Source organism: Phascolarctos cinereus, unplaced genomic scaffold, assembly GCF_003287225.1.
Source record: "Phascolarctos cinereus isolate Bilbo 61053 unplaced genomic scaffold, phaCin_HiC Scaffold_4;HRSCAF=312, whole genome shotgun sequence".
NCBI classification, from domain to species: Eukaryota; Metazoa; Chordata; class Mammalia; order Diprotodontia; family Phascolarctidae; genus Phascolarctos; species Phascolarctos cinereus.
The window spans coordinates 94,428,686-94,454,692 of NW_027555847.1; the positions used below are offsets into that span (position 1 = coordinate 94,428,686).

At 37.3% G+C, this 26,007-nt stretch overlaps 1 protein-coding gene across 8 annotated transcripts in view; it reads right to left on the minus strand.

The window, feature by feature from the left end:
- The window catches only part of MAP4 (microtubule associated protein 4), a 245,428-nt gene that overhangs the window by 138,834 nt on the left and 80,587 nt on the right, over positions 1–26,007 (minus strand). For all 8 annotated transcript variants that reach the window (XM_078152460.1, XM_078152459.1, XM_078152462.1 and 5 more), the window contains one exon: positions 11,970–12,228. In XM_078152460.1, the coding sequence (XP_078008586.1) occupies positions 11,970–12,207 (238 nt within the window). In that variant the 5' untranslated portion in view covers positions 12,208–12,228. The remainder of the gene's footprint in view (positions 1–11,969; positions 12,229–26,007) is intronic.

The following is a 26,007-nucleotide window of genomic DNA, read 5'->3' on the forward strand; positions in this document are numbered from 1 at the left end:
GGAGCATTAAAAACAACTGTGTGATGATTTTGTTTATTAATAAAGCAGGTTGGAAGCCGCTTTACCACCTCTTCAAATGGCTATTCAAAATCTCCTCTTTTCCACACCAGTTTCTAACCAATATCAGAATTGCTTCAGTATACAACTCCTAAGAATAAAGACACACCCTACAAATGAACTGAGACATAATTAAGGCATATAACATGAGACATTTAACAGCACAGCACTACATGACACTATATTAAGTATCTGCTTAATAAAAAATAAGAATCATTTGATTTTTATGGCCACTGCTAGATGTACTATATCTCAAACCTAGCTTTCAAAACCTCTCGCAGCACTCCACACACTCCACGCTCATTAAGCACCACACTCACTATTGCTCCTCACAGACCTTTCTCATCCTACTATCTCTTCTCTGTCTATCCCCTTACTTATTATGCATTCTTACACTTACTTAAATGGATTCTGTTATTGTCTCTGCTACAGGAACCAATTCAAGTGCTGCCCTATCTATCACTAACTATAGGAAACCTTCCCTAAATGCATTTCCTCTTTTCTCAGATTTCTCAAATATGGCTGCATCTCTCCTTGGCATTCTTCCCATTCTACCATAGAGTCCATCTGTATTCTCTATTATCAACCCAGTGAACATATAATAAACTCCTCAGGAGAAAGAATTGCATCAGATTTCATCTTTACAGCACTCATAGGTGGTAGCACATTACCTAGAGCATAATAGTAGGCACTTAAGAAAAGTTTAAATTACTGAAATCCTCCGCAAATTTAAAAGAGGACTTTCATCTGGGAAAACAAACCAAAAAAGGCCAACAAACATTCTCTTAGTAGTATGGGGAAGGAGAGGTTCTTCATGCTATGGAGTTAACATTCAAGAACAAATAAAATTAACACTCAACAAGGACCTATTACATGTCAGGCATTGTACTAACTGCTGGGGATACTAAGAGAAAGATAAAAAAGCTACCCTAAAGAGTGCGTGTTCTACTGGGATAAACATAAACCCATGGAACAAAATACAAGATATTTTTGGTGTTGATAAGGAGGAGATGGATAGCAGCTTGGAGAATCAGAAAGACTTCATGTAGGAGGTCAAATCTGAGTTGAAACTGGATAGAAGCAAGGAGAGAATGCCATGCAAATATGGAATAAAGATTGTACAACAGAACAGGAACAGAAAAAAGAGAATATCATGACAAGGGAACCGTACAAATAAGGAAATATTTAAGGAAATAAATACAGACCCAATTAAGAAAAATATTACCTGCTCATAGATAGGCAGAACTAATATATAAAAATGAAATGCTATATAAATGAATTTACTTATTCAGAGCCATACCAACCAAACTACCACAAGATTATTTTGTAGAGCTAGAAAAATTAATAAAATACATCTGGAAGAACAAAAAGTCAAGAATCCCAACAGAAACAATTTTTTAAAAAAGTAAAAAAGAGGGGCAGCTAGGTGGCGCAGGGGATAGAGCTCCAGCTTTAGAGTCATGAGGATCTGAGTTCAAATGTGGCCTCAGACACTTGACACTTACTAGCTGTGTGACCCTGGGCAAGTCACTTAATCCCGACTGCCTCACCAAAAAGTAAAAAAAGAAAGGGGCCTAGCAGTACCAGACAGCACACTATCCAACAAAGCAAGAATCATCAAAACAATCTGTTGATTAAAACTGGTTAAAAAAGAAAGGGGCTGATCAGTGGAACAGATAGGATACATAAAACACAGAAGCAAACTAATCCAGTAGTCTATTAATGTGTGATAAACACAAAGAACCCCCCAATTACTTTGTAAGTGACCACTTATCCACAACGAAAGCTGGGAAAACTGGATACAGTCTGTTAGAAATTAGAGTTACACCAGCACATAGATTCCAAACGGAAATATGATTTACATATAAAAGGTCATATGGTAAACAAAATGGAGAAGGAAGAAATTACCCTTTGGGGATCAATGGACAGAGAAAGGGTTCATGATCAAGCAAGGGATAGGGACGATCACAGAAAATTAAAATGAACAACTTTAATTATATAAAATTGAAAAGTTTTATACAAACATTACAAATGCAGTTAAAGTTAGAAAGGAAACAGGTAATAAATCTTTACATTGCAGTTCTGTGACAAAGGTCTTATATAGAAGATATATGCATTTATTAAATTCTTATGTGCAAGAAACTAGGGATAAAGACCCCCCAAAAAATACTCATTTGCCCACAAGGAATTTACATTCACCTGGAGGAAAACAATGCATACACAAGTAAGTAATTAAAAAGTAACCATAACTGATGGGAGGAAGAAATACTGAAAAATGAAAGGTTTAGGAAATACTCTCATGTAGGAAGTGGTACATAAGCGGAACCCACAGACACTAAATATTATACAGGAGGAGGAAAGGCAAAGGGCAGTACCAGACAGGCAAAACAATTTGTGCAAAGGTACAGAGAGATGGGAGAGGGAATATCACGTACAGGAAACAGAAGTAGATCAGTTTTTCTATTTGTATTCTTAGCGTAATGCTTGGTACATAGTAAACACTCAATAAATACTTTTTCGTTTATTTATTCAATTACTAAGCACCTACAATATGCAGGTCGCTGAATTCAATGTCTTTCCCAGTCCTCCTTAATCTCAGAGTCTTCCTTCCAGGGCAACTCTGAATTTTTCACTTATGATATAGATAGCTATAGATCTATTTCATACATACACACACATGATGTTTGTACATAGTTGTATGTTGTCTCTCCCATTAGACTATGAGCTCCTTGAGCAGAGACTGTCTTTAGCCTTTCTTTGTATCCCCAGCACCAAGCACTATACCTGGAATATAACAGATGCTTAATAAGTGCTATCTGAATGCATGCTGTCATGGGGAGAAAATTTGGAATTCAAAATCCTGTGTAAGTGAATGTTGAAAACTAAAAATAAATAAATAATTTTTTAAAGAGGGATTTGCTATTTGACTCAATGCAGGGGATGACACAGTTCTATTAAATACACAGTTGCTAATCTCATGAAGCTTAAAATCTAGTAAAAAAGCTATGACCAAGTCAGCATACAGAGGAATATAACACTGATGAGATACAACGTTACGTGAATAGAATCAGAGATTTGCCAACAAAGTGCTGTAAGGTCCTAGGGGGAAGGATATTTCCAACAGCACAAATCAGAAGTAGGGCATGCAAGCACTTCCCCCTTGAGCCAAGCTTTAAAGGACAGACAGGAATTTAACAGGCAAAGGAAAAGAAGGAGGGTATTCCAGGTACAAGAAGAGAGCAAGTCAAGGCACACAAAAAGCCCTAGGGATGTTGGGCAGTAACAGAATAGGAGCGTGCAGTGCAAGAGAGATACGGTAACAAGGCTAGGGGTAAGAGCACAGTGGGGAAGATGCCAGATTTGAGGTCCTTAAATGTCAGACAAAGGGGAGAGAATGAAATTTACTCAATAGGCAGTAGGGAACTACAGAAAACGTTTGAACAGAGGCATGACAGGACTACATCTAAACATAAGGTATCATCAAGTGCTCACCTAGCCTAAGGCTGAGCTCTTACGAGTTACTGCTGAGCTAAAAGTAAAATCTGGGATACCAAAGATCCAGCAGAAGCACTGCTTAGTCACTGCCTCCTGGGAATTGTAGTTGCTTCTAATGGTTTTCCTTCTCATTGGCTCCAACAAAAAATGACATTCCAGGAGAAAAGTAAACGCAGAAGCAAAAGAAAGAAGAAAGTAATGAAAACAGATAGACAGATAAGAGTAGTACATCGAGTAATATGCAAAAGTTCAAAAGCAGAATGCTCACTTCAGAATCTATTACAGAGCCTCAAAACAAAACTGCCAAGGCAAAGAGTGAGGGGACAAGAAGTTAAAATGCATTTCATTAATTTCAGTCAACTGCTTTCCTCACAGGATTCTATGAAAAGGAAAGGCCTATGCGCGATGTCATAAATGAAGTGACTAGACTTCAAACTTCGATGGCATCCTCAGCTTTGCCTGACTTCCAATGTACTGAACAAATTTAAGTTTTTTATTTCATTTCTGTATTTGCTCTGTCTAAAAAGCCAACACATTAACATTTGTGAATGTTTTCTTTTATATAGTAGAATAGTTCTCATAAACTGCAATTTTTAAAGCCGCGTTTTCTCTTTTTTACTTCAAGTAATTGGTTTACATGACAGAAAATTTTTCTAAATGGAAGTGACAAAATTATTATTTACACCCCCTAAAAAAATGCTCTAATCCACTGTGTAATGATCTACATCTTTCTAAATATTATCATTTCATCTATTAAAAAGCCACTAACAGGGTTGGTGGATCTCTTTTGTTTATCTACATGAACACATATGATTACCATTTTGTTCAAGATACGTAATTATAAACTAGTGAAATCACAAATCTCTCAGCTAACTAAAATGATTTCCCTTAATTTACAAGGCTATTCTCAATGGCCCTTTGATGACTTCTAATGTCTCTACCAACTTGAAATTCTATACAGTTAGTTCTCAATCTAAATGGACTATTTAGCAGACCTCCTTCTATCCTCCAGGAGCTCCACCCCCCTCACCAGGGGTTGGAGTGTGGGCTGTTGAATTTGCTTAAAGCAAGAGCTGTCTGTAACTCTAAGCGGTTCCTTGGAGGAATTTGGATGTTTACAGACAAGGTCTCTCAATCTTCAGAAGTAAAAACTATCTAAATAACCCATGCAATTTTATCACTTCTATCTTTAATTAAGCCCAGATAGGAAATAATATGGCAGAATGGAAAAAACACTGAGATCAAAATTAGAGACTTCTTCTACCCTCCTCCCTTTTCCCCCAACCCCCACAAACATACATTTTCTGGCTGTGATCCTGTGTAGTCCACACAGATCCAGACCCTTGTGAGACTCAGCTTTAATGCTTGTAATACAGACATCTGGAAGCTGGGGAAGTACACCACATTCTTATTTTACCTTCATCCCTAGACACAGGTGGCACCATCGATAGAGCGCTGGGCCTAAAGTCTGAAAGCTCTGTAAGCATTAGATAGCTACTAATTGTGTGACCCTTGTCAAGTCATTTAAACAATCTGCTTCAGTTTCTTAAAATGGTGATAGTAACAGCACCTACCTCATGGGATTGTTATGAGAATCAAATAAAATGACATCATATATGTAAACCACTTAGCAGAGGGTCTGGCACATAGTAGGTGCTTAATCAATGCTTCTTTCCTTACCCCCTCCCCAAATTCAAATGCACCTAGAAAAGAGACAATCCCTAATGCATTTTTTATTGGTCCCATAAAGTAAGTACAGGGAATGGGGGGGGGGGACGGAAGAGGGAGAGGAGACAAAGTACAAGGGAGAGAGATTGAAAGGGAGAGGGAAAAAGAAGGGACAGGAGAGGAGAAAGGGAGAGGAGAGGAGAAAGGGAGAGGGGCCCTTATGTATATTTGAGTTGTCCTACATGTAAAATGAGGATACAGTTGCTACTTTTGCCATTTTATATTCTACTATTTTAACAATCGAGTGATGCCTAACACACAATATTCTTAAACTTATCAACTTTACTGACTAATTTGACAGTTTCTAATAACATCAAATACGTTGAAGAGAAAAACAAGGCTGGTATAATCTGCTTTAAGATGATCAACTTTTCAAAAGTTTCTGTGAAGAGCCAAAAAGTGGAGGCCTCTGAATGCTAAACACAGGAGGTTCTATCTTATCCTAAAACAACATGGAATCCCTGAAGATTACTGAGTAAGGGAATGATATGGTTGGATGCCTATTTTAGAAATATCAAATACGGATAATGGATTAGAGAAGAATGCATCTGCAGGCAAGGAGACAAATTGACAGTGTTGTAACAGCTAGCGTGAGAGGTGATAAGAAACTGAACAAGGGTGGCTGCCATGAGTAGATAAAAAGACATGGATTCACGAGAAGCTGACCAGAAAGAACTGACAATCCAAAGCAAGTGATTATGAGAGGAGAGGGGAGAGAGAGTTAAAAGTCCAACAAAGGCCTTGGTAGGGTAAGATAAAGCCAAGATTACAAACATGGATAAGGATAACTCAAAAGATTAAAATGCCCTCGACAGGAAATGGGGTCGCATTCAGAAGGAAGATTGTGAGTTGTATATTCAACAAGTTGAGTTTAATATGTTCCTAGGACATAGAAATGAAGACGTCCAGTGTACGGTTGGCAATATGGGACTGGTGCTTGAAAGATCAAAGTAGCAAAGAACTGAAAACTAAGAAGGTGCCCATCAGCTGGAGAACAGTTCAACAAATTATGGTATAAGAATGTAATAGAATACTACTGTGCCATAAAAAATGATAAAAGAAATGTTTCCAGTGAAAACTGGACAGACTTGTAGGAGCTATTGTAAAATAAAGAAAAACAGAACAGGCCAAATAATTTATACAATAATAATAAGTAAAAAATAATAATAAAAATAACTCCAAAAGATTTAAATAATACAATGACCAACCATAATTCCACAGAGAAAGGTGATGGACTCAGGGTGCAAAATAAGAAGCAGTCATACAAGTAGTAAAGGAAAGGAGGAGAAAAGCACAGAAAAAAAAATCATCCAACGAGGAAGAAGACCATAAAGTTACACAGAAAATAAGAACTGAAGAAAGGCCATTGAATTTGGCAATTTAAAAAATCACTGTGAATCTGTGGAGAGAGCAGTAAGAGTGAAGCAAAGGAATCAAAAGGCAGACTTCAAAGGACCGAAAAGTGATTGAGAGGTCAGGAAAAAAACAATCGGTAGAGATGGCAGCACAAGGGAGGAACTACAGTCCCACATTACTAACTGTCTACTTGGTTGTTTCCATGTGGGTTTCTGTTCCAGTTATCTCAAACTTAATAGAATTCAGTATTCTTTCTCATCACCCCAATCTTCAACTTCCAATTTTCTGCTGAGGATACCACAATCCTTTCAGTCACTACCTTCAGGTACACACACTGGGAATTATCCTAGACTCTTCCCTCTCCCTCACCACCCCACACACATCTCATCAAATTGCCAAGTATTCTCAGTTTTGCCTCCACCACCATCTCTCTCATTTTTCTCCATTCACATAACCACCATCCCAGTTCAGGTCTTTACAACCTTTTTCACAGACTACTGCAGCAGGCTCTTCATTTGTCTCCCTGCTTCCAGGCTATCTCTTCTACATTCTATCCTTCACAAAGCTACCAAAATAATTTTTCTGAAGCACACTGTCATTCTCCTGCTCAAGAATTTTCAATGGTGCCCTAGTGCCTCCAGAAAAAAATACAAACTCCTTAGCTTGTACTTACAGCTCTTCACAATCATTCTTAGGCCTTTATTTCAAAAATTATTTCATATGTTTCAGATATACTTGAACTTTCATGAAAGGAACATGTCCTTTCATGTACTCTATGTTCCAGCTAAGTGGACCTATTTACCATTCAGAATAGATGGTATTCCATCTCCTATACCAATACAATGGTTATTATCCTCATGTTTGGATGAACTTATGGGTTTTTTTAAATAATATTTTATTTCCTTCCCAATTACATTTAAAAACAGTTTTTAACATTTTTTTAAAAATTTTTGAATCTCAAATTTTCTCTCTCCCTACCTTCTCTCCCATCTCCCTAAGAGAGTAAGCAATCTGATATAGGTTATATATGTGTTAGCACGTAAAATCTATTTTCATATTAATCATACTGTGAAAGAAGAAAGAAACCAAAAAGAAACAATGAAAAATATACAAAGTGAAAAACAGGATGCTTCAATCTGCATTCAGACTCCACTAGTTCTTTCTCTAGAGGTGGACAGCATTTTTATCATAACTCCTTTGAACCACTGTATTCCTGAGAATAGCTAAGTTATTCACAATTGATCATCGTACAAAATTGCTGTTACTGTTTCTCCCGGTTCTGCTCACTTCACTTTGCAGCAGTTTAAGTCTTTCCAGGTTTTTTTCTGAAATCATTCTGCTTGTCAATTCTTATAGCACAATAATATTCCACTTATTCACTGAGCCACCTAGCTGCTCTATCAATTGAACTGATTAAGTCCAAATAAAACACATTTACTAGCAAGATCCAGCTCAAAAGATATTCATGACCTTTTTATTTGAATGATTTTCCTGATGAATCCCCTTTTCATGAAAACAAAGCAGCCTCAGATTAACACATAGCCCTAAGATTAACATATGTGCTTTGAAAACAGACCTTATTCTTGGGGAGATGATATGTTGTATAGTAAACAGTGTTGGATTTGAAGTCAAATCCAAAACCTGAATCCCACTTGCCACACGTATGACTGCAAAAGCCCTAATTTCTCTCTATCTCACTTTCCTTATTAAATGAGGATAATTAAACTTACAGTACATGCCTCATAGGGTATAAGACTCAAATGAAATAATGTATATCAAGAACTTTGGAAACCTTAAAGCATTACAGAAATACCTGTTATCATTCTCTGAGGTAGAAGGGGATTCAAATTTGGTTTTCACTGAAAACAAAGAAAAAAGGCTTTCAGAAAGACTGCGAACCAAGATGGCAGGTAGCTAACAAGATGGTTATGTGCTGTGGTCTCAGGCTCTAAACCTCCCAAAGAGATAAAGGTTTCCTTTTGGAGATGTTTGGGAAAGGAAACTATAACATTACATTTGTATTAGCTTGAGAACACCATTTTGAATTTATTCAATCAGAGCAGAATCAACACTACCCTCTGGTGGACACTTTTGTTTTAATGATTCCTATTAGAAAGGTTAGCCAGCTATAAAGCAGGGAGAGGTGAGGGAAAATGGGATATCACTAACTGTTTGGATTACTATTAATTTCCTGAAGTTGAATCCCTTCTTCCTAATTAAAATGCTTTACAGAAATTTTGTCCTGGGGATAGAAGAAAATACAATTCTTCATGCCACACCCAAGGCCATTTAAAAAAAAAATCAAAGCTCAAAGCAAGAGGAATAGGTGACGCTACCAAATACAGAAGATGGTTATTTACAAGTTTAATTATGCACATTCAAGGGAATAGAAAGTTTTCCCTTAACAGCATTTCATATTTTACCAAAGCATAATTCATTCCCCAATTATTCCCCCTTTCCTTTTAGCCCATTCATAAGAAACCCAACAGCACCAAGACTGTAAAAATACTCTAATCTAGATCAAAGATTAGGTCCCCTCGGGACATAAAGCTCAGAACAAGCAGACAAGCAGAGTCACTCTTTCCTTTTCCCCCCCAACCCCACCTCCACACTCCCTTTCTCTTGTAATACCAAAACTCCCTTTCCCACCCTCAATGCTAGGTCACTAAAGTTGACAATTTCATGCTGGCACCTAGTATTTTTGGCTCAATCTTACCTAAAATGACAAGTGTTCATGTCATCTTCCTACTCATTAACATTCCAATTTTATCATTAAAACTAAAATAAAAAAAGTTTTTAGCCCTAAATTGTTCTCATTAGTATAAGGAGCAAATATGGATTTGCTCAGGGACTCATGACACTTCCAACTACTATCACTTTCACCTATTTCACCTTCTCATTTTAAAGCAAGAATTTAGTTAAGAAAGGGGCCAATAACTGCCATGGCTTCTTATAATCCCCAAACAGATGAGATGGCCCAGGAAGTACACTGGTTTGCTCCCCTTGGACCTTTCAAGATTCCTTTGAGATCTAATGAGCAAAGTATTTGAGGAAGCCTGTTAGGCTCAATTTGTAGGCAAGAGATACACGACAGGTTTTACTTCAGGTGGATGGATATGAAAGTGGTTGGAAGATTATACCCAAAGAGCAGCTAGGAATGGCTCAGTACCAACTTAAAAGCATCCTTTTTTATTTATACATTATAACTGACTGAATCGGAAGAAACCTAGAAAATTCTAAGCGAAGCTTTGAGAAAACAAACCCTTGGACAAAAGCACTTGGTGTAAAAATTCAGTCAGTGCTGAGAGGACCTCAGAGAAAGAAAGCAGCTCTCAAAGAAAAAATACTTACAGAAGGCAAAGAAAGTGTCTTGTTTCTCAGTGGATAATTTAAATAGGATTATTAAAAGAAGTTAGAAGTGGATACCTGAAAAACCCTGAGAACTAGCATTTTTGTTCCTTATATGAGGGGTAGCTGTTTGTGGCAGAGCCAGTAGAAATGTCACTTTTGGTTTCTCACTAGAAGACAAAGGTGAGTTAGCTCACAGAAGGAGACTTTGCTTTGAAGTCAAATAGAAACTCTAGAAGCAGACAGTCTCAGAGAAATTGGCAGGTGAAGAAACAGGATGGTGACAAGCCCAGCAAAGCCTGAAGGGGCAGAGCAGGACCCAAGACAGCCTTCTGCTGCTTGAAAAGAGCCCAGCCCAGTCCAGCTTTTTTTATAGAAAAGCAGCCAAAGTCAGAACTAAGAGAAGCAAGCACTTAGCACCTGCGCTACTCCTCTCCCCTGGGAGTTGGCTGGAGGAAACAAACTTTACACTGCTGCTAGTTGCTGAGGGGAGGAAGAAGAATCCTGTGTGACTTCATCGAGCTGGCTGGGAGAAGGAAGAGCCTGCCTGCCTTGTCTTTTACTGCCACCTAGAACTAGAGAGGGGGAAACCCCTAAGAGATTTTTCTGCCTTGTTCTTTACAGCCATTTGTGGCTTCAGATGGGGCAGCATCTCACAGCCTTGTCTAAAGGGAAGACCTGTATAGGTCTTGGGGAACGGCTCTTCCTATAAGAGTCATGGCCTTAACAGCCAATAGCCAGGAGAGAGGTAGCTCTGGCCATCAAGTGATTGTTCCCTAAGGAGACGAAGGACATTAGGGCAAGTCCAGAAATCCTGGGATGCCCTGACCACACAGCTTTATCTACTCGTGTGCCTTGCTGGATTTCCATAAGGTTGTATCCTGTTCCCCTCATAGATGCTATGGGCCTTCGTGGGAAACCATGACCCCTGTAGAACTGAAAGACAGGAAATTGCTCTCTACCTTAGAAGGCCAAGGTGAATTCAGCAGAGCCCTAAAAAATGGCTAGCCCTGTTCCTGCCAACCAGAACTAAATGAAATGCAAGCTCCATTTCCTTTTCTTCCTACTTTGACAACAGTCATAGCACAGACAACTCCACACAAAACTCAGAAAGGCAGTGCTCTGTGCTTCCTGCTGAAGAATACACTTCTTTTCTTGAAGAAAATATTTACGTGGGCCTGGCTTCATTTTAAAGTTCCAAGCGTTTCTCCATTAAAGAAAGGAGATTTGTGGTACAAAGAACAAAGATGCGTATTTGTAGCCAAGAGACCTTCCCTAAAGGGGTATTAATAATCCATTGTTTTAATCCTACTCGGAGACTCCAAAAATGAACAACAAATGACGTCTGTATTCGAGAATAAAATTAATCTCTCCGTAGGCATGGAATTTCAGGGCTTAAATTTTATAATACGACTTGCGCTCCAAGAAAAGGGAAAGGAAACTTTTTTTTTAAAGCTACATGTCTAAAACAATACTTCAGCATTAGTCTGCTCCAGGAAAATGTTTGGTTTAAAGGTCCCTCCAAAAGTATATCTACTTGTACACAGTACAAATCACTACAGATAAGAAGTTCCTACTCTTCTACAGAATAAATGAAAGAGAGCTCTATATATTAAAATGCTCCCAAAAGAAGAAAGTACCTTTGTTTGTTTCTTTTTGTTTTTAGGCAATTGGGGTAAAGTGACTTGCCCAGGGTCACACAGCTAGTACGTGTCAAGTGTTTGGTCTGAGGCCGGATCTGAACTCAGGTCCTCCTGACTTCAGGGCCAGTGCTCTATCCACTGCACCACATAGCTGCCCCTAAGAAAGTACCTGGTTATAGAGATAAGTCAACTTGGACACAGAGGAATAAAATCCCTTAAATATACTTTTAAAAGTTCAATTTAAACAATGCCTCCATAATTACAACCAAAAAACAGTGCTTCATGGTCATACCACAGAAGGCTAGAGGTGCATAAAGGGCAGCTTGCCTTAAAAAAACTTACATTCAACCTGACCACCATCCAAATGAGGTTTGCTCTTTGACTCTGGGTTTCCAGTTTTCCCATCATCATCATCCAGGAGAGGAATGTAATCTGTTTTGCTCACGGTTTCTCCCACCACATCATCAAATGTCTCTGCTTCTAGTGTGTTCATGAAGTCCCGCTTTATCTCTTCCTCAATTTCTGGTGGTGTTTCAGTTAAAGCATCTTCCAGGCTGAGGCTATTGTCAAAATGAGCCATTCTTCAACACTGAATCTGCCTCTATGAGAATAAACAAAAGGAAGTAGATGCATTTTACTAAAAAGTTCAATTAGTGACCATCAACACAGTTAGAACCAAAGAATTTTATAATCAGAAAGGGCTTTAGATATCCTGTAGTCTTCAGTCTCTCATTTTGTAGATAATCTCAATAAAGAGATTCATTGGTTTATATATTAAAATAACAACAATAATAATAGCATTTATATATCATTTCAAGGTTTGGAAAGAACTTTACATATCATTCATTTCATCTTCAAAACAACCCTTGGAAGTCAACTCTGCTACTTACTATCTGTATAACTGTGGGCAAGTCACTTAACCTCTCTGTACATTTTCCTCAACTATAAAAAGAGGGGACTGGATTAGATGATCTCTACGGCCCTCCCTGCAGATGTATCCCAAGGCTTTGTCGTGAGCCCTCTCCTGCTCTCTCTCTCTACATTTTCTCTCTCAGTGACTTCCTATGGGTTCAATGTCACTTCTCTGAAGAGAACACACAGATCTATATATCTAGACCTAGGTTCTTTCCTGAAATTTAATCCCACATCGCCATGTATATTTCAAATGAGGTGATCCACAGGCATCTCAAAGTCAACAAAAGCAACCCTTTTCTGAATTTCCCCATTTCCATTTAGCCACTGCCATCCTTTCAGTTACCCAGGTTTGCAACTGGAGAGTCATTCCAGACTACTCATTATTTCTCACCCCACATAACCAATTAGTTGGCAAATCTTGCGAATTCTACCTCCACAGCATTCCTCTCTTGTGTTTTCTTCTCCACAGTCACATGGTCACCACCCTGGTTTAGGCCTTCATCCCTCACCTGGACTATTATAAAATACTTTTGACTCACCTACCTCAAATTTTGTCCTCTCTCCAATCCATCAAAATGTCTTCCACACAGCAATCAAAATGATATTCCTAATAAGCATGTCACTCCCTTGTTCAATAAATCCACCTAATTCCCTATCACCCCTAAGATCAAGAATCAAATGCAAGTTCATTTGTTTGACATTTAAAGCCCCTGATAGTCTTGCTTCCAACAACCTCTCTGGGCTTATTTTTATTATCCCCTTTAAGCACTCTTTGGTTCAGTCAAATGACTGCTTGCTATTCCTCACACCCAACATTTCATCTTCCACCTCTCTACTTTTGCACAGGCTGTCCCTCATACCTGGAATGGCCTCCCTTCTTGCCTCTGTTTCTTAGAATCCACAGCTTCCTTGAAGCATATCTCAAATGCTACAATGCTACCTCTTAAATGATGCCTTTCCTGACCTCCCCCCACTACTATTGGATACATATTATGTACATACTTGTATACATGTACACATAAAGAGATTAGATTATAAGCTCCTACAAAGCAGAGACCATTCATTTCATTTTCATCTTTCGTGTTCTCAGAGGTAATTACAGCATACACAGACAGAGGTGGTACACAGTAGGCCCTTAATAGGTATTTATTGATTGATTTTATCTGACATTGTTATAGGCATATTTTAATAGTAATTACAGGCATAGTTTAATAGTAATAGTTTTTTTTCCTCACAAAGGTACTTGAGTTTATCATTTTAAAGACAATTTAGTATCTATTATCACACCACTGTGGAGAAAAATGTATAAGGTGACCTCAAAGAGCTTACAGTCTGTCAGTGGAAATACTAAAAGATCTATTTGGATACCTGGACAGAAACCTGAAATTCTTGCCTATATGGTTTACAATTAGATAATTTTAGATTGCATTGTCTTTCCCCTTAGTGTACTATACCTCTCCTTTCTACCACCACCACATGCACACACTGCATGATGGATAGATGGAGATGTTCTCATATGAACTAACATAGCATAATGGATAGAAGGAACACTGGTCCTGATGCCAACAAGACCTGGGTTCAAGTTCTGTTTCTGACACTTAGTTCACATAATTTCTCAATAGCCCCACACAACTCCCTAAAACAGTAAATTATAAACCAGTTGCCTATCTGCATCAATGTAGGGAGTTTCCCTACATCACTTGAAATCAGAAGTTTGGATCAAAATTCAACAACAAAAAAAATTTCAACAAAATTTTCTTCCCCTGAAATTATTTAGCAGCTCTTCTAGAATATACTCAATTTACTTAGTTTTTTTTTTAATTTTGCTAGGCAATGGGGTAAAGTGACTTGCCCAGAGTCACACAGCTACTGAGTGTTAAGTGTCTGAGTCCAGATTTGAACAACTCCAGGGCCAGTGCTCTATCCGTTGCACCACCTACCTGCCCTGAAATTTACTTACTTTCTATCAAGCACATTCTAATTGATATTTTTGGTTAAAAAAAAAATTGATGGGTTGAAAAATGAGCCAAGATGAACCATCAGTGATCCCCAGGTTCCTTGATCCTTCCCTTTCACAATCTCCAGAAATAGCCTGACTTACTGTGCTACAGCAAATCACAGGCCCTTTTCATTTCTCATTTGTTTTTCACCTAGGTCCAGAGGATAAGGTTACCACAAAAATAAAATAAATATTTTTCCTCTGGTTCTCAGATGACCAGAAATACCCCAAGGCCTTTCCTATATAATGCTTGCTTCGGTCAGAGAACAATAATACTCACAAGCTTAGAATCCAGATAGACAACAAAACACAACAGAGCCAGACAACAAAACGCAACAGAGTCAGACAACAAAACATAATCTGTAAGCTCAGCAGACGCTAAAACTGGTCTTTGCTCTGGCTGCTTAGGCAAAGCGTTGTGCAGAGGAGTTAACTTCGAGCCTGTGGTAGGAGAAAATCAACTGATAGACTAAGTTTTAGCTTTAGGATAAGTGTTTCCCGGGGCCATATCACAGAACTTCTTCTCCCATGGACTCCAATATTGGGCAACTGCACCAACTTCAATAGGTCGAAATATCATTTGTAGGCAGGTGACCCAGATCTATATACCCAGGCCTAAACTCCCTTCTTAACACCAATCATGAGCCAACACCCTGCTAGATTTCTCCTCTTGGGTATCCCATAGGAATCTATGTCTAAAAACACAGGACTCATTCTGTCCAAGCTTCCTTCTTCATCCAACTCCAAAACCTCAGTGACATCCTTGACTTTTCCCTCTCTTTCATTCTCCATACCCAATCACAGTTGCCAAGTCTTCTCTACCTCCCATGCTAAACACAGTTAACTGGAGGCATTTACTAAAAGTTCTTCTATTTGTAAATTCCTCCTCTTTAATCAACTCTCAAGCTACCTCCTGGGTGACATATAATTAGAAAATATAAATAGGAATTTCAGTTGATGATTAAAAATATAACTCTACTGCAGAAACATAATACCTTTCAGAATAAATTACTGTATAATTATCTGCTATTAATTATCTATGTCACTACTGTTTTCTTAGTTAAAATAAATCAAGAGTTGAAGATATATATATGTCACTAGAAAGGAATCAAGAGTCCAATCCCAGATATTACCTTTCATTTAAAATTTTTTTTCACTTAAACTGAAACAAATTTTCCCCTCCCACTTCCCTTTACTCCCATTGAACAACAATACCCCATGCCAAAAAAAGCATATGCCTCACTCTCCATCTTCAGTCTACCACTTCTCTGTGGATGCTATTTCCTACTCTAATATACCATTGAAAGGTAGGTCAATCTCTCTGCGCTTTAGATTCTTTATCTAGAAATAAACTAAAATAATCATAAAAATAAACTGCTCACAAGGACCCTAGATATGTATCCATGTATCTTAAAACAAAGTACTTTGTATTCTACCCCAAATGCCAGGTTACACAAGATTTTACTAAGCAGTGCCCTTTGACAAGAGGAAAAGCCAATGACCATATCAGTACACCATGCTTTTTTTGGGGTTCCATGGCAATAGGGTCTCAAGAACCACTCCACTTCACATTCATGCTAAGCTCAAAGAGGATTTGAGAGCCTACCAAAAATCAAGTCCAGTATCATCCAGTGAGGAGCAAACAGGCCAAATATTTTAAAAATATAGTACTTTTAAGTGACCATTCTTATGCACTGGTTGGTGGAATCATCTGACAATATAGCAGCTCACATTTGGAAAACAGTTAAACTGTGCTAGGGGAATCTAATAACACTACATTGATGAAGCAAGAAAAAGAACCTAAAGCAGATTCTCATTACCTCTAGCCTGCTTATACTTCTCTGTTGGTACTTTACGGTACTGGTCTCAATCAATCATTTATTAAGCACCTACAATGTAATAGGTACATAGGTACCATAGCTCAGTGTAGGGTCACAGGAAAAAATCAAACATTCCTTGTCACCAAAGAGTTTGCATTCTATCTATTCTGCATACATAAGCACCTACAAGAGTCATCAAAAGCAGACTAAACATAATTTTGAATGGAAAAGGACTAGTAAGTGAGTTTAACAGGAAAAATCTGTAGAAGATAGCACTTGGGTTTTGTTTCCAAAGAAGCTAAGGACTCCTACAGGAGGAGGTGATTAACCAGACGGGGGGGGGGGGGGGGGGGGGGTTGCATGAAGATTAGGAGGCTGAGTTTCAGGTAAGGAACAGCAAGTAAGTCATTATGACTGGACAGTAGAGTGAATATTTGAGAATAATGAATAAGGTGTCCAGAGAGGTAGAAAGGGCCAAGGTTAATAGAAAACTACTAGAGTTTTTGTGTGTGTGTGTGTGTGTGTGTGTGTGTGTGTGTGTGTGTGTGTGTGTGTGTGTGTGTGTGTAAAATCAGGCCCAAACTGAAGGAACATCACTCTAGTAGCTGTATAAAAGGTAAGAGTGGGGGCAGCTAGGTGCCACAGTGGATAGAAGCACCGACCCTGAGGTCAGGAGGACCTAAGTTCAAATACAGCCTCAGACACATAATACTCACTGGCTGTGTGACCCTGGGCAAGTCGCTTAACCCCACTGCCTAGCCAAAAACAAACAAAAAAAAAAGATAGAGTGGAGCAAAGTTGAAAAAGTTTGAAGTAGGTAGTCCAAAGTGGAGGCAAGAGCTGTTGGCTATGTGATTTTGGAGAATAAGGTGGATACAGAATTGACAAGATTTGGTAACTATGTGATTTTGGAGAATATGATGGATATAGAATTGACAAGATTTGGTAACTAATTAGATGTGTGGAGTGAGGGATTATGAAGATTCTAAAATGACTCTCAGGCTGCAAATTTCAGTTGACTAGAAAGACAGTGGCAGCTCAAGAATGATGACTTTGGGAAAAGACAGGCTCCATTTGGGGCATGTTAAATTTAGAAGTCTATAGGAGGAAATCCAGATTAAAGGTGAGATGGACCTGGAGAGAGGCCACTGCAGAGAGTAGAGACTGAATATATAGCTCTGAGAATCATTTGCACAAAGATGATAATGATAGCCATAGGCTCTGACGACGAGTCCAACATGTGAGAAAACATGAAGAAAAAAAGAGAACCTGGGACAGAGCCCTGGGATATACCCACAGCTAATGGACAAGACAAAAGAGACTGACAAGGAAAGACTAGATATGTAGGAAGAGAAAAAAAAAACCTTATGACTAAACACCCAAGGGACAGAGCAAGGATTCTTAATCTTTCACGTGTTATGGACCCCTTTTTAGAATGTTTTTAAACACAGAAAATGCTACAAAATACTATAAAATACTACAAAGGAAACCAATTGTATTGAAATACAGTAATCAAAGCATTAAAGAAAAATTCAAAGACCACAGGTTGAGCAATGTTGTATTTATACTTAAAATGTGTGTACATATTTCATATACTGATTTAATCTGTTAAACTACAGAGTACATCATAGTGTCTAGCCAACATTAAGTACCCAATAAATTTGTGGAATAAATCCTTAAAAGAAACTTAGCATTTAAGCTAAGTGAAATAATATCAACTTTCAAGTCAATATTCTTGGTCCCAGGAAAAAAAAGAGAGGAAGAAATATACTTCTCTGTTCTTAGGAGAAGAGTGATAAAGCATGAATGCAAAAAGGTGCACAATCTTTCATACTAGGTCACTTTACTGGAGGGATTTTGCTCAAATTCCTCTACTACACAGGAAAATTCAATGAAGGCAGTATTGGGAAAGCCCTCTGCGTTGTTTTTAGTTGTTTTTTTTAAGCATATCTAAGTTAATTAGAAAAATAAACATAAGGAATTAAAATTTTAAGAAAAGTTTTTATGCTAACCATCTGTGTGGTATGCTAATTTGTGCAAGGTGAACAGGAAACAGAAGCAGTTCCTGACTTACAAATACCTGACTAGAAAATGACTCTTAAATTCCAAATGCAACACTGCCCATCATCCATTCTCCTATGCACCAAGTTCCATTGCTATGAGTGCCAGATCACAAAAGTCATTCTGAAAAAATCTGATACTTCCTTTTGGGTTCAAAAATGGGAAAAAAGAATAAGCTATGAAAAGGTAGACTAGCTTAAAGAAACTAGGAAGGAAAGGGAATATAAAGGCAAAAGAATCATATCTGCTACTTTGGGGTAGTCTGTTCAAATTGCTGCACACTCTCTATAGAGTTACGGACTGTAATTTTTTGACTGAAATTATGGATTTAGCACTGGAAAAAACCTTTAATGACCATCTAGTCCAGCACCGTAATTTTGCAGATTAGCAGTGAGAGGCCCAGAGAAATTAAAACAGCAACACAAGTGGGAGGGATTCTAACACAAACAGGAAGGGAGGTTGTCAAAAAAAACTTTAAATGACAAACAAAGGCCTTTACAAGACAGAGAACGTGGACATTATGAATAGAGGGGGCAGCATTGTTAGACCTTCATTTAACAAAGACCACTGAGTGGAGGATGGACTAGAGTGAGAAGAAACTTGAGGCACAGACTTCAACCAGAAGGCTATTGCAGTAGTCAAGGAATGAGGTGATGAAAGCCAACACCAGAGTGGCAGCTGTGCGAGTGAACAGAAGGGGATATATGTGAGATACTATGAAGGCAGAAATGACAAAACTTGCCAAAAGACTGGATATGTGGGGTGAGTGAGAATGAGTCACAGATGACACAGGGGTTGCAAGCCTAAGTGACTGGGAGGATGGTGGTACCCATCCCTAATAGTAATAGGAAAATTGTACCACACATTACTGGTACTCCAACTCGACCAGTAAAAAGAGACATCATCCCTCTTGCTCAAGAAGAACAGCTGATGGAAGACCAGCAGAATATTTTGGAAAAGCATCAACCAAAATTCAATAGTGAGCCTTCTAAAGTGATTTACTAGGTCTCTACACTACAGAACTTCCAAAACAACAATAGCTCCTAACATTTATATAGCCCTTTATGGTTTACAAAGTGTTTAACATGTGACTCCAACTCCAGAGTCTCTACTTCTCCAGGCTCAATATCCCCTTATTCCTTCAGGTGATACTCATGATACATTCCATGACACTATCCCCCATATGTGGAAATTAGTCCCTATCCTTATACCCTTCCATTATAGTTTAGGGTGACCCAACTCATGAAGGAGAAAAACAACTAGAGTGGTCTGAAAGGAGATGGATTCCCCTGTCCAGAAGATTAGAGGCTGCTGAGTCTCATGACCAAGCCACATTTTCAATAGGAGGAGCTGCTACTAACCTAGGTTCTCATTAAATGTCCACCAATCAGGATTGATTTTCATTTGTCAGGAAGTATTCCCTTTCAAAAAACACTTAAGGTTCTCAGGCTCTCCATGTTTGTCTGATTACCAAAATAAAAACTGACAATCATTTTAATAACTAGCCTAATTAATAAACTGATTGTTAATTACCAAGAAACTCTATTCCCTGGGTTTTTCATTTGTCACACTATAAAAGAGTAGAGAACTTGGAATGTACTATTCCAGAAGGCAAAAGATACAGGCTTAGATCCCATTATAGCTTACTCCACAAAACTGAGTATTATCCTACAATACAAAAAAAAAATTGAATTTTAATGAGGATATTCTCAATTTTTTTTTTAAAAAAGCGCTATGTAGAAATTTTGAAATACAAACCTGGGAATAAAGAGAAACATAAAACAGCAAAAATGGTGAATCTTAAGGGATGATACAAAGATAAACTGTTTGCATTTTAATATCAAGAGATGATACATGTGTCCACTCAACTTACTATAATCATCAAGGGTCATAAAGGGAATCTAATAAAACAGAGGGCCTAGGAGCAGTTTTGTAATGTTTTGTTGATTTAAAAGCAGAATAAAGAAATCAAAAGGAATATACTAAGGGAGAAGAATGGTGGAGGAAACAGAAACTATTATATAATCCAAGTGTACAAATAATGTACTGTGCAAACAAGAAGGGGGGGGAGGCGGCTCACTGAAAATGCTACTGGCATCTAAATTCAATAACGTCAAGAGGTTGGAATACATACATTTATACACAGCTGGGTTCAGAAATACTTTTCACTAGACAGAGAAATGGGAGTGGTAGGGAGAGAAGAGTAGAATTAAGGTAGATTAAGACCTGGATTAGGTAAATTAAGACCTGGATTAGTCCTAAACAAAACAATCACTAAGAAAGATGGATCACAAGCAGTTTAAAAGAAAAGAATGGATAAAAACCAGTGCTTGCATTCTGAGTGACAGAAAAAAGAACAGAAGGAAAACAGAAACATGCTGCACCAAACCCAGAACACTAGTGCTGAGCACACTCCTTTTCTCTCATTACCTTTTTAGATCTTAGTACAAGAAAACAAGATGGAGAGAAACACAATTAACAATCATAACTGTGAATGTGAATGGGATGAATTTATCCATATCACACAATGTTTTAGAAAGCAGAATCCAGTAACATGTTATTTACAAGAAACAACTATGAAACTAAAATATTCATGCAGAGCTAAAATAGACTGGAGTTAAATTCATTACGCTTCAGTTACATAATGATTCAAAAACTCTAATCAATTACAATTCCAGATATATAATAATGAAGCATACTACCCACCTAATAAAAGAGTATGTAATAGACTGAGGAAGAATTAAAGGTACTTTTCTGTACATGGCCAATTGCAGAATCTATTACATATTTTGACACGAGTTTTGTTTTGTTTTTTCCTTTTTGGGGGGGAAGGGATAAAAGGCAGGGGAAATTAATGCTACTTAACTTACAAAAAGTAAAATAAGGTTACATTGAAACAGAAAAAAGAACAGTCTTACCAGGAGAGGATGGAAGAAGCATGAGTAGCTTTTCTGTGAAAAACTTATATAAGTGTTAGACTACAAACATAATGACTCAATAGTTAAATGCAGGGATCAAAAAAGCTAATGCTATTATTTAAAAACCTATTTCAATAAGTTCTCCCAAAGAAACTTTATGTACTGCTATACTATTTCTTTAACAGTAAAGAAGAATATGTCAGAAAAAGCAATGTGAGCTGACAATGAGCAGTTTCATTAGAAAGAACATTTTACTGTGGGGTTCCTCTATGGAGTCAACAAAAGTGTGTTTTTTACTTTTATAGATGAAGATCTGTGAGGACTTAATCTGGTAAAGACTACTTCCCTATCATCACTGGAGTGAAGCATGAGCAGTCAGAGGGGAAAAAATGAAAGATCTTTTCACATAAAGCTATTTCACCTTTATCTTAAGAAGATTCTTGAGAAGACTGTTGCTATCTTTAGAGAAAATGGATAGTATGACACCAGTCTAGTTCAAATTAATCTCTTCTTCTTGAACTCAGAGCATGTACCTACCATACCAATAATCAGGCAATTTATTCACATAATGCCTCAGGACCTTTTTTGCATATTTTATTCTATTGACTTGTTTTTTGACCCAGTAAGTGCCTTCAGAACAATTTTGTTTTACATCCTGAAATACAAACCTGTGTCTTAGATGAAGCAGATACGAATTCGTTCAATTTACTGCTGTTTCTGTAAAGCTTTAACTATCAATACTGAAATAATATTTTTGCTTTTTCCTAAAAAAAATGCTGTGGATTAGAAAATGGCCAGAGTATTTGTTAGGACTTTGTACACAATAACAGCCATGTTATGCAATGACTAAGATTGTTAAACTGAACCCTTCTCAGCTTTACGAGGATCTAAGACATCTCCAGAGGCCTCAGGATGGAAAATGCTGTCCACACCCAAAGAAAGAACTATGGAAGTCAAATCGCTATCACTTATTTTTACCTTCTGTTGAGTTTTGTTTCATCTTTCTGATGGTTCCTCCTATTGGTTTTAATTTTTACTTACAACTTCACTAATGTGAAAATATGTTTAATGGGTATGTAAATATAAAGCCTATATCAGATTGTGTGCCATCTTGGGGGAGGGTCAGGGGGAGGAAGGGGGAGAAAAATTTTCAACTCAAAAGCATATGGAAGTGATTGGTGATAAATCAAAATAAATAAATAAAATAAATCTAAGGTAAGAACACAAATACTACCTCATCCCTTGGTGTACTATTACCTCTCAAGCTCCAACCCAGTTTTATTGTGTATGTTTCCAGGTACATTTTTCCACACTCACATCTACATACATCTGATGTAATCCTATAATATAAACTGAATTAAGGGCAGAAAGTTAATATAAAATTGTTACATATCGCATATAGCCTAGTATCCTTAATAAATCCTGTACTATGAAAAAACAAAGAACTCAGGTTTACCTATTTCTTGCCAAAGTGTTCAACATCTGAAGTTGAAATATTTGCACATTCAATTTCAATAAACATTAAAGAAACTGGTACCAAAGTAGAGGACATTCCAATCCAAGAGAAAGTTCTTGCTCTCATGTTTAAACCTTATGAAGGGTTTTCTAAAAACAGGCTTACCAGGTTTACAACTATCACAACTGAATGAAAATAAAGATAAAAAGCATCAGCAGAGAAAAAAAGGGTCAGGGAAGAAGGTAATGGTCTTAAAATGTTACATACTTTCACACAAAAAAATAGTACATGATTAAGGAAGCTTAAAATAAAAAACAAAACCAGTATTTTCTTTAAAAGATACAACAAGGTTGTTTTGTTTTGTTTCTTCTTTCTTATGGCTGCTCTCATTAGTTCTAATTCTTCTTTACATCATGACTAATGCGAAAATATGTTTAATATGAATGTACAAGGAAAGCTTGTAACAGACTGCACGCCGTCTTGAGGAGGGGGAGAGGATACAAAGGGGGAGAAAATGTAAAGCTCAAAATCTTAGGGAAGTGAATGTTGAAAACAAAAAATTATTTTTTTTAAAGAAAAAAAGATACAAGTGGATAGAGACCCAGTCTTGGCGTCAGGAAGACCTGAGTTCAAATTCGGCCTCAGGCACTTGACACTTAGTAGCTGTGTGACCCTGGGCAAATCACTTAACCCCAACAGCCTCACCAAAAAAAAAAAAAGTTACAACAAAGAATGAACCTTCCCTTAACAGAAGGCCAGTATTATATTCCTTTAAATTAAGGGTGGTAAATCATCCGATTTGCGAGGGCGGGAACAATGCTATTGCAAATCATAGAATAATTTTCCCCAGGTTCACTGCCACAGATACTCTATTCAAAAGAAAGATTCAAAAGATGTAAGAGGTATTGAAAAGCTACACTTCAATATTTACTACCAAAAAAAAAAAGAGTGGTTTAACAGGAATGGAAAGTGATAACTATTGGACTGGCTGAGGAACACAGGCCTTTAGCTAATGTATGAATGCTGATGGAGCTACGAACTGATCCTATAATTCTTGAAAGCAATCTGGAATGATACCAAAGATGTCAAGGTCACTAAACAGCACATTCACTTTATCCCAGTAAGAAGAATGATAGGCTTAAACCCCAGAGAAAACAAAGAGAGTCAAAAAGTACTCATATATATAAACTAAAGAGGTGATCATCAGTTGGGGAATGGGAGAAGCAGCGATAGTGTATGAATGTAATGTAATGTTATGTTATTATTGTGCCTTGAGAAATGACAAGAGTGTATGTTTCCAAAAAGACTTGTATGAACTGATTCAGACTGAACTGAACAATACTCAAAGAACAATTCAACAATATCATAAAGAAAAACATTTTTTTAAATCCTTGAGAACTCTTATTTGTTATCTGTGACCTTTAACCATTTCACCTTTTAGCAATAAGCATTATACCTACAGATTTTTAACAGTTCCTTATTGATTGTGGCTGCTATCCAATTTTCCCAACAGTCTTTATTAAATGATCATTTTTCCAATAATTATAGTGTTAAGTTATCCATTGTGTTATGGTGATTTAGTCTTTTCTTTAGAAAAAAAAAGTCTAGTATATAAAAGTTTTTGTAATTAATTTGATCGAATCTATTTTGAAAGCTAGTAAGGGCAAGTCTCCATCAAGGTTTTTTTCCCCCCTTTCATCATTACTATTAGTATTCTTACCCATCAGCTTTTCAATGTGGACACTGGAATAGCTTTATCTAATTCTATAACATATTCTACTAGTTTTGACAGGAAATATTCACAGTTTTACATATTGTCTGGACAGAACCATTTATATAGCCTTTTTATTTCAGAATTTGCTGAACTCTTCCGTTCTTCTATTGCAGATTCCAAATTGCAGATATTATGTGCTTCCACTTTTATGTACTGACCTATTCCATTTCTTCCAATTTTTCATCTACTTGATTCTCTTTCTCTCCTTCACACCATACCTGCCTGCCCCTTCTTTTCCTTTTATCTCTTTTCTGTCTCCTCTCCTGTTCCCCGGCTCTCCCTCTCTCATTTGCTATCTACGTCTCTCCTCCAACTTTCTCTCTCATTATCTGTGTCTTTCCACTTCTTTCTCCCTTCAAATAACCATGTTATTTGAGTATTTCTAATATTTGTTTTCTATTCCCTTTTTTTAATTATAAGATTTAATTTACCCGATTTTTAGTACTTTAGGGAAACATAACATTAAAGTGGTTTTTATTTCTAAGTGGCTCTTAAGGGTTTCTAAAGTCCTATAAAGGATAAAACTTCCATGTCCCTGTTCTTTGTAAACAAAATGGTATTAGACATAAAAGACTTTCTTGAACAAGTTGTGGTATATGAATGTAATGGAATACTATTGTGCTATAAGAAATGATTAGCAGACAGACTTCAGAAAAACCTGGAAAGACTTGTAGGGTCTGATACTTAGTGAAGTGAGCAGAACCAGGAGAACGTTGTACACAGTAACAGCCACATTGTATAAAGACTAACTTTGACAGACTTAGCCCTTCTCAACGATGCAAGAATCTAAGACATCTCCAAAGGCCTCACGATGAAAAACGCTATCTACATGCAAAGAAAGAACTATGGAGTTTGAATGCAGATCAAAGCATACTATTTGCTCTTTTTTCCTTCTGTTGTGCTGTGCTTCCTCTTTCTGGTGGTTCCTCCTATTGGTACTAATTCTTACTTACAACATCACTAATGTGAAAATATGTTTAATAGGAATGTATTATGTATAGCCTGTATCAGATTGCGTGCTGTCTTGGGGAGAGAGGTGGGGAGGGAGGGGGAGAAAAATTTAAAACTCAAAAGCTTATCGAAGTGATTGTTGATAAATCAAAATAAATTAATAAAGTTTTTTAAAAAGAATGTGTATATTATGTTTCAGCAGACTGTATTAGTCTGAACATAAGACCATACTCCCGAAAAATATGGCACGTTACAAAACCCACATATGGCCTACAACCACATTTCTAAGTACAAGAAAAATGACAAATGACAGAGAATGGTAGTGATGAAAATAAAACATCTTTAATTGAATTGGAAGCAGATTTTAAAAACCATCATTTTTAAACCATAATTTTACATGATTATTTTTAGCATCCATCTCTATTTCTCCCTTATTTTAAGGATCTATCCTGCATTCAGATCAATATAGTACTGTCGAATCAAATG